Source organism: Oncorhynchus keta, chromosome 35 (assembly GCF_023373465.1).
Source record: "Oncorhynchus keta strain PuntledgeMale-10-30-2019 chromosome 35, Oket_V2, whole genome shotgun sequence".
Classification (NCBI taxonomy): domain Eukaryota; kingdom Metazoa; phylum Chordata; class Actinopteri; order Salmoniformes; family Salmonidae; genus Oncorhynchus; species Oncorhynchus keta.
The window spans coordinates 8,001,844-8,011,800 of NC_068455.1; the positions used below are offsets into that span (position 1 = coordinate 8,001,844).

The 9,957-nt window shown below is 44.4% G+C and overlaps 1 protein-coding gene across 1 annotated transcript in view; it reads left to right on the plus strand.

The window, feature by feature from the left end:
* LOC118369030 (epithelial cell-transforming sequence 2 oncogene-like) overlaps positions 1-9,446 on the plus strand; it is a 38,703-nt gene extending 29,257 nt beyond the window's left edge. The window contains exons 16-22 of the mRNA XM_052495847.1: positions 1,205-1,280; positions 1,633-1,789; positions 2,682-2,747; positions 4,093-4,181; positions 4,267-4,439; positions 7,193-7,794; positions 9,220-9,446. Of these exons, the coding sequence (XP_052351807.1) occupies positions 1,205-1,280; positions 1,633-1,789; positions 2,682-2,747; positions 4,093-4,181; positions 4,267-4,439; positions 7,193-7,323 (692 nt within the window). The 3' untranslated portion in view covers positions 7,324-7,794; positions 9,220-9,446. The remainder of the gene's footprint in view (positions 1-1,204; positions 1,281-1,632; positions 1,790-2,681; positions 2,748-4,092; positions 4,182-4,266; positions 4,440-7,192; positions 7,795-9,219) is intronic.
* The last annotated feature ends 511 nt before the right edge of the window (positions 9,447-9,957 follow it).

Consider the following 9,957-nt stretch of genomic DNA (forward strand, 5'->3'; position numbering starts at 1 on the left):
CTCTCTATCTGTCTCTCTCTCTCTGTCTATCTCTCTATCTGGTCTATCTCTCTCTGTCTCTCTCTCTCTGTCTGTCTCTCTCTCTTTCTATCTCTCTCTTCTATCTCTCTCTCTCTCTCTCTCTCTCTCTCTCTCTCTCTCTCTCTCTCTCTCTCTCTATCTCTATCTCTATCTCTCTTTCAATTCAATTCAAGGGCTTTATTGGCATGGGAAACGTGTTAACATTGCCAGAGCAAGTGAGGTAGATAATATATAAAGTGAATATATAAAGTGAAATAAACAATAACAATTTACATTAGATATCACACATACAGAAGTTTCAAAACAATAAAGACATTACAAATGTCATATTATATATATACAGTGTTTTAACAATGTATAAATGGTAAAGGACACAAGATAAAATAAATAAGCATAAATATGGGTTGTATTTACAATGGTGTTAGTTCTTCACTAGTTGCCCTTTTCTCGTGGCAACAGGTCAAAAGTCTTGCTGCTGTGATGGCACACTGTGGAATTTCACCCAGTAGATATGGGAGTTTTTCAAAATTGGATTTGTTTTCAAATTCTTTGTGGATCTGTGTAATCTGAGGGAAATATGTCTCTCTAATATGGTCATACATTGGGCAGGTGTGTTTGTGAACAGAGCCCCAGGGCCAGCTTGCTTAGGGGACTCTTCTCCAGGTTCATCTCTCTGTAGGTGATGGCTTTGTTGTGGAAGGTTTGGGAATCGCTTCCTTTTAGGTGGTTATGGAATTTAACGGCTCTTTTCTGGATTTTGATAATTAGTGGGATGCCCTTCTTGCCTTGTCTCTCAGATCGTTCACAGCTTTGTGGAAGTTACCTGTGGCGCTGATGTTTAGGCCAAGGAATGTATCGTTTTTTGTGTGCTCTAGGGCAACAGTGTCTAGATGGAATTTGTATTTGTGGTCCTGGTGACTGGACCTTTTTTTGGAACACCATTATTTTGGTCTTACTGAGATGTACTGTCAGGGCCCAGGTCTGACAGAATCTGTGCATAAGATCTAGGTGCTGCTGTAGGCCCTCCTTGGTTGGTGACAGAAGCAACAGATCATCAGCAAACAGCAGACATTTGACTCTCTCTCTCTTCTCTAACTCTCTCTGTCTCAATCTCTCTCTGTCTCATTCTCTCTCCCCTTCACACACAGGTGTTTGTGTATTGTATGTGTGTGTTTTGTGTTGCAGTGCAGAGAGATGAACCCTGCTTTCCGAGCTTTCCTAAAGAGACAAGACAGAACCCTGGAGACACACATGCTGAGGTATGTTAGTGTGGGACTCTGGGTTGTTAGTGTGGGACTCTAAAGCTCTGGGTTGTTAGTGTGGGACTCTAAAGCTCTGGGTTGTTAGTGTGGGACTCTAAAGCTCTGGGTCTTAGTGTGGGACTCTAAAGCTCTGGGTTGTTAGTGGGGGACTCTAAAGCTCTGGGACTTAGTGTGGGACTCTAAAGCTCTGGGTTGTTTATTGTGGGACTCTAAAGCTCTGGGTTGTTATTCTGGGACTCTAGAGCTCTGGGTTGTTAGTGGGGGACTCTAAAGCTCTGGGTTGTTAGTCTGGGACTCTAGAGCTCTGGGTTGTGTGTGTGCGTGTATGTGTTGGTGTGTGTTGGTGTAGTCTGCAGGAGCTGTTGCTGTGTCCAGTGTGGCGTATAGAGGAGTATGTAACTCTGCTGCAGGCGCTATCTCTACACACAGTCTCTCAACACTCCGATCACACACAGCTGTCTGGCGTATTGGACAAACTCACCCACTACAAGGACTTCATACGCAAGGTAGAACACAAACATAAGCATCTACAGGTCGATGTCTTCATTGTGGTTTTACAGACATGTTTAATACGTTTTATGTAAACTTTTTATTAAAATATTTATGAAATGCATATTGTTATATTTAGTAGCACCTATTTGTTCTCCCTCGATTCCAACCCCTTTTGATGTGTGGAACGGATGTGGGTGGGGCTAGGTCTACATAAGGGTACTAATTTTTAAAAAACTCCCGAAAGCTCTGACGAAGGCCGTGAGGCCAATATGTAAAGCTCTGACGAAGGCCGTGAGGCCGATATGTAAAGCTCTGACGAAGGCCGTGAGGCCAATATGTAAAGCTCTGACGAAGGCCGTGAGGCCGATATGTAAAGCTCTGACGAAGGCCGTGAGGCCGATATGTAAAGCTCTGACGAAGGCCGTGAGGCCGATACGTAAAGCTCTGACGAAGACCGTGAGGCCGATATGTAAAGCTCTGATGACCATCATTTTCCGTACCAGTCAAAAGTTTGGACACACCTACTCATTCCAGGATTTTAGTGAAGACATCGCAACTATGAAATCACACACATGGAATCAGTAAAGAACAAATTCCTATTTACAAGGACAGTAACAGAAAAAATGGCTGACAATTAGATAACGTGTCACAGAATGCTGCAGCAGCACGAAAGGTGAGACGCAGTATAACACAACCCTTTATAGGAGGAACCACTGACACAGACACACCACTCCTGACCAAACCCTCCAGTCTGAATGATATTATTAACTTCTCTCTCCCTCTCTCTGTCTCTCTCTGTCTTTCTCTCTCTCTGTCTATCTCTCTGTCTCTCTCTCCGTCTGTCTCTCTCTCTGTCTTTCTCTGGCTGTCTTTCACTCTCTCTCTGTCTCTTTCTCTTTTTCTCAGCTGAAGAGGAACTCAGAGAAAGCCACAAGGATGCAGGAGACCCAGCGACAGATCCGGGGCTGTCCAGTAAGAACAAAGATAGAACAATGAGGCAGATATGTCACTGGATGCATAAATGTGAGACATCCGGTTGGCGTTTCCACTCACTACCAAATATGGTGGTGAGAGGAAGCCCAGTGGCCGGCAGTGGGAGAAGATGGTACTACCAAATATGGTAGTGAGAGGAAGCCCAGTGGCCGGCAGTGGGAGAAGATGGTACTACCAAATATGGTAGTGAGAGGAAGCCCAGTGGTTGGTACTACCAAATATGGTAGTGAGAGGAAGCCCAGTGGTTGGTACTACCAAATATGGTGGTGAGAGGAAGCCCAGTGGCTGGTACTACCAAATATGGTAGTGAGAGGAAGCCCAGTGGTTGGTACTACCAAATATGGTAGTGAGAGGAAGCCCAGTGGCCGGCAGTGGGAGAAGATGGTACTACCAAATATGGTAGTGAGAGGAAGCCCAGTGGCCGGCAGTGGGAGAAGATGGTACTACCAAATATGGTAGTGAGAGGAAGCCCAGTGGCCAGCAGTGGGAGAAGATGTAACCAGATGCATTTTGGCCGACACTGCAAATTTTCTCATCAATTAAACATTTGATCTCAATACAGTTTTCTGTTCCCAAAAGTAGAATCTGTTACGAACATTAAGTGGACTAAGTTTTTTTTCGATTTTACCCTTTGCAAAAGTTATTAAAAATCGTGTTGTTTAGAAGGAGTGGAAAGGCAAATTAAGTTATTGCACATGCGCACTTCGTTTGGAAATCAAATGGATCCTGCTGTAAAGAGAAGACAATTAAAATAGAGATGTCTTTTAGTTTGCCAAAATTCGCCAAAATTCTCATCTTAATTAAGAGAACAGTTCAGTTTATCTTAAAGCATCGGACAATTTTCCCTTGCAAAGAAAGGAGAATAATCGTATTTGAATAAAAAATTAAAAATGGATGTAAATGTTATTCGTCACATGTTTCACATGTAAACAACAAGACTAACAGTCTCCGGTGAGGCCTATTCACACTCTATCGTTGCCGTGTCATTTTTGAAAGTTTATTTTTTGAACAATAATTATTTCCTCCCTTCTGGTTAGATGGACATCATATTGCATTTGTGTCTCTCCATCTGCATTTTATACAGATCAGACAACGTTGTTTATATTGTTTGTCAGTGTCAGCGGACTTTTACATTTTGGTCGTAATTTATTGTTCTTGTTCTTCACTGTTAAATAAAGGTAATAAATCAAAATAAAATAGGGGGTCCCGAGGGGCCGCATTTTGGGAATCCATGCTCCATGTTCTCAGTAAACCATAATGTTGGGATTTGATCATGTTTCGTGTGTGTGTGTGTGTGTGTGTGTGTGTGTGTGTGTGTGTGTAGAACTTGTGTGAGGGGGGCAGACAGCTAATCACCACTCAGGACGCGGCTCTGCTTAGATGCCCCAGTGATGACATCACAGCCTCACTCAGGTAAGACCTCTCGATAGCCTTTGATGTGAATATGCCTGTATTCTCATCTGTGTGTCGATACTAACAGTGTCTGCTTGTGTGACAGGATGTATGAACACGTTTCTGACGTAGGTCTCTTCTTGTTCAACGACGCAATGGTTCTGACCGAGAGGAATGTGTGTCACCGACCCTTCACACACACACACTGCGACACACACACCTTCCTGGCCTCTGTCGCCCTGCACAGCCTCACCCTCAGAGAGATCACAGACACGCGCTGTGAGTACACACACACACACAAATACAGTACCAATCAAAAGTTTGGACACACCTGCTCATTGGAGGCTTTTTTTCTCTACATTGTAGCATAATAGTGAAGACATCAAAACTATGAAATAACACATATGGAATCATGTAGTAACCAAAACAAGTGTTAAACAAATCAACAGCTTTGCACACTCTTGGCATTCTCTCAACCAGCTTCATGAGGTTGGACCTGGAATGCATTTCAATGAATAGGTGTGCCTTCTTAAAAGTTAATTTGTGGAATTCCTGTCCTTCTTAATGAGTTTGAGCCAATCTGTTGTGTTGTGATAAGGTAGGGTTGGCATACAGAAGCCCTATTTGGTAAAAGACCAAGACCATATTATTTTTTTTATTTTATTTCACCTTTATTTAACCAGGTAGGCTACAATGCAGAAAATAGTAAAAAATAAAGAAAAAACCCTTGAATGAGTTTGTGTGTCCAAACTTTTGACTGGTACCATCCATCCATACATACAGTGGCAAGAAAAAGTATGTGAACCCTTTGGAATGACCTGAATTTCTGCATAAATTGGTCATAAAATTAGATCTGATCTTCATCTAGGTCACAACAATAGACAAACACAATAGACAAACACAGTCTGCTGGGTGGGAAAAGTATTCAGTAACTGGTTGACCCTCCTTTGGCAGCGATAACCTCAACCAAACATTTCCTGTAGTTGCAGATCAGACTTGCACAACGGTCAGGAGGAATTATGGACCATTCCTCTTTACAAAACTGGTTCAGTTCAGCAATATTCTTAGGATGTCTGGTGTGACCTGCTCTCAAGGTCATGCCACAGCATCTCAATCGGGTTGAGGTCAGGACTCTGACTGGGCCACTCCAGAAGGTCAGGACTCTGACTGGGCCACTCCAGAAGGTCAGGACTCTGACTGGGCCACTCCAGAAGGTCAGGACTCTGACTGAAGGCCAGGACTCTGACTGGGCCACAGAGGTCAGGACTCTGACTGGGCCACTCCAGAAGGTCAGGACTCTGACTGGGCCACTCAGGACTCTGACTTGGCCACCAGAAGGTCAGGACTCTGACTGGGCCACTCCAGAAGGTCAGGACTCTGACTGGGCCACTCCAGAAGGTGTATTTTCTTCTGTTGAAGCCATTCTGTTGTTGATTTACTTCTGTGTTTTGGGTCGTTGTCCTGTTGCATCACCCAACTTCTGTTGAGCTTCAATTGGCGGACAGACAGCCTTACATTTTCGTGCAAAATTGACATCAATAATTGCAAGCTGTCCAGGCCCTGAGGCAGCAAAGCTGCCACAAACGATGATGCTTCCTCCACCATACTTTACAGTTTGGATGAGGTTTTGATGTTGGTGTGCTGTGCCTTTTTTCCCACACTGTGTTGTGTGTTCCTTCCAAACAACTCAACTGTAGTTTCGTCTGTCCACAGAATATTTTGCCAGTAGCACTGTGGAACATCCAGGTGCTCTTTTGCAAACTTCAGATGTGCAGAAATGTTTTTTATGGACAGCAGTGGCTTCTTCCGTGGTGTCCTCCCATGAACACCATTCTTGTTTAGTGTGTTACGTATCGTAGACTCATCAACAGAGATGTTAACATGTTCCAGAGATTTCTGCAAGTCTTTAGCTGACACTCTAGGATTCTTCTGAACCTCATTGAGCATTCTGCTCTGTGCTCTTGCAGTCATCGGCCACTCCTAGGGAGAGTAGCAACAGTGCTGAACTTTCTCCAATTTATAGACATTTTGTCTTACCGTGGACTGATGAACATCAAGGCTTTTAGAGATACTTTTGTAACCCTTTCCAGTGTTATGCAAGTCAACAATTCTCAATCGTAGGTCTTCTGAGATCTCTTTTGTTTGAGGCACGGTTTACGTCAGGCAATGCTTCTTGTGAATAGCAAACTCAAATTTATTGAGTGTTTTTTAAAGGACAAGGCAGCTCTAACCAACATCTCCAATCTCATCTCATTGATTGGACACCAGGTTAGCTGACTCCTGACTCCAATTAGCTTTTGGAGAAGTCATTAGCCTAGGGGTTTACATACTTTTTCCAACCTTCACAGTGAATGTTTAAATTATGTAGTCAATATAGACAAGAAAAATACAATCATGTGTGTGTCATTAGTTTTAAGCAGACTGTTTGTCTGTTGTTGTGACTAAGCTGAAGATCAGATCATATTTTATGACTAATTTATGCAGAAATTCAGGTAATTCCAAAGGGTTCTTGCCACTGTATATACAGACGTGCTCACAATGAATGCATTAGATTCATTTATCTTCCTCTTCATTCCTCCCTTTATTCATACTCCCTCCCTCTCCCTCCTCACTTACCTCTCTCTCCCCTCCTCCCTCTCCCTCTCACTTACCTCTCTCTCTGCTCCCTCCCCTCCCTCATCCCTCTCCCTCTCACTTACCTCTCTCTCTCTGCTCTCTCCCCTCCCTCATCTCTCTCTGCTCCCTCCCCTCCCTCATCCCTCTCCCTCTCACTTACCTCTCTCTCTCTGCTCCCTCCCCTCCCTCATCCCTCTCTGCTCCCTCCCCTCCCTCATCCCTCTCTCCCCTCCTCCCTCTCTCTCTCCTCCTCCCCCCCTCTCTCTCTCCCCTCCTCCCTCTCTCCACCCTCCCTTTCTCCCCTTTCTCCCCCCTCTCTCTCCCCCTTCATCTCTATCCCTCTCTCTCCCCTCTCCCCCTCCCTCTCATCTCTATCCCTCCCTCTCTCTCTCCTCCCTCTCCCTGTCTCACTGTAGATGTGTGTCATGGGTTTGTCCTGGAGGGTCCTAGTCGTGTGTGGGTTTGTGCTATAGAGAGAGAAGAGGACAAGGAGAGGTTCCTTTGCACCCTGCGTTCAGCCATACACACCGCCATCACAGAAAGTTAGGGTAGACCCTCACCATAGACACACACACACACACACACACACACACACACACACACACACACACACACACACACACACACACACACACACACACACACACACACACACACACACACACACACACACACACACACACACACACACCGGTTTGGGACTTCCTGGTTTGATACAATCCGTCATTCTTCAATCAACCACTAGGTGGCAGGAAAGAGGATTTCTGCAACCAGATAGTATGAGTCCCAATAATGGCCAAGCTCCAAGGTTAAATTTGACTGTATCGTAAAAATGTATAAGACATGTTCTTGATTTAAGGTTAGGCATAAGTTTAGCAGTGTGTTTAGATTTAAGGTTCAAATCACATTTTAAGAACATATTGTAGAACTACACAGGGTTTCTGACAGAGTTCTAAAATATAGGGATGACCTACCTGAGAGTAACTTGGCCAGATAGTGACGACCTGAGAGTAACTAGGTCAGATAGTGATGACCTGAGAGTAACTTGGCCAGATAGTGATGACCTGAGAGTAACTAGGTCAGATAGTGATGACCTGAGAGTAACTTGGCCAGATAGTGACGACCTGAGAGTAACTAGGTCAGATAGTGATGACCTGAGAGTAACTTGGCCAGATAGTGACGACCTGAGAGTAACTAGGTCAGATAGTGATGACCTGAGAGTAACTTGGCCAGGTAGTGACTTCCTGAGAGTAACTTGGCCAGATAGTGACTTCCTGAGAGTAACTTGGCCAGATAGTGACTTCCTGAGAGTAACTAGGCCAGATAGTGACTTCCTGAGAGTAACTTGGCCAGATAGTGACTTCCTGAGAGTAACTTGGCCAGATAGTGACTTCCTGAGAGTAACTAGGCCAGATAGTGACTTCCTGAGAGTAACTTGGCCAGATAGTGACTATCTGAGAGTAACTTGGCCAGATAGTGACTACCTGAGAGTACTACCTTGGCCAGATAGTGACTTCCTGAGAGTAACTTGGCCAGATAGTGACTTCCTGAGAGTAACTTGGACAGATAGTGACTTCCTGAGAGTAACTTGGCCAGATAGTGACTACCTGAGAGTACTACCTTGGCCAGATAGTGAGTTCCTGAGAGTAACTTGGCCAGATAGTGACTTCCTGAGAGTAACTAGGCCAGATAGTGACTTCCTGAGAGTAACTTGGCCAGATAGTGAGTTCCTGAGAGTAACTTGGCCAGATAGTGACTTCCTGAGAGTAACTAGGCCAGATAATGACTTCCTGAGAGTAACTTGGCCAGATAGTGACTTCCTGAGAGTAACTTGGCCAGATATAATAATATATGCCATTTAGCAGACGCTTTTATCCAAAGCGACTTACAGTCATGTGTGCATACATTCTACATATGGGTGGTCCCGGGAATCGAACCCACTACCCTGGCGTTACAAGCTCCATGCTCTACCAAGTAACTAGGCCAGATAGTGACTTCCTGAGAGTAACTTGGCCAGATAGTGACTTCCTGAGAGTAACTTGGCCAGATAATGACTTCCTGAGAGTAACTTGGCCAGATAGTGACAATCTGAGAGTAACTTGGCTAGATAGTGATGATCTGAGAGTAACTTGGCCAGATAGTGACGATCTGAGAGTAACTTGGCCAGATAGTGAGTTCCTGAGAGTAACTTGGCCAGATAGTGAGTTCCTGAGAGTAACTAGGCCAGACAGTGACTTCCTGAGAGTAACTAGGCAGATTGTGACTCCCTGTGACTTCCTGAGAGTAACTAGATAGTGACTTCCTGAGAGTAACAGATAGTGACGATCTGAGAGTAACTAGGCCAGATAGTGACCTGAGATAGTGACGATCTGAGAGTAACTAGGTCAGATAGTGACGATCTGAGAGTAACTTGGCCAGATAGTGACGATCTGAGAGTAACTAGGCCAGATAGTGACGATCTGAGAGTAACTTGGCCAGATAGTGACGATCTGAGAGTAACTAGGCCAGATAGTGACGATCTGAGAGTAACTTGGCCAGATAGTGACGATCTGAGAGTAACTTGGCCAGATAGTGACGATCTGAGAGTACTCCCTAACTGTCTCCCTGTATTCTATGTATGCTTCATGCTTCTTCTGTATCACTAGTTAACATTAAACTTGTCATAACCTGTCTGCCTGGTTCATTTATTTTGTGATGATATTGTATGTGACCAGTCATGTCCCATTAAAGAGTGTTTTTATTCTCTGGGGACATATATACAGTAAATATATAAATAAGAAATGAATCAGCTTTCCCAAAAGTCTCTTTGTTCCTCCAACATCCATTGGACTGAGAGTTTGATCTCTTACTCTTTCTCTCTGTCCCCCCCCTCTCAATTCAATTATCTCTCTGTTCCCCCCTATCTCTCTCTGCCCCTCCCTCTCTCTCTCTCTCTCTCTCCTCAGTTCTCCCAGGTGCAGCAGGTGATAGGGTTGTTAGGACTATACAGAGGAAGTAGTCATTGTGTTGGAGTGTGCTTTGTGATAAATCTCTAATCACACAAACACACACACAGAGAGAGAGAAACATACACCAGGGATGTGGACATACTGATCCTCAAGTGATATCTGCTAGTTCCGAATTAGTGTCCAGAATTAGTTCCATCCCGAGTGTTCTGCAGTCATCTTTGAGATCCAGTCTG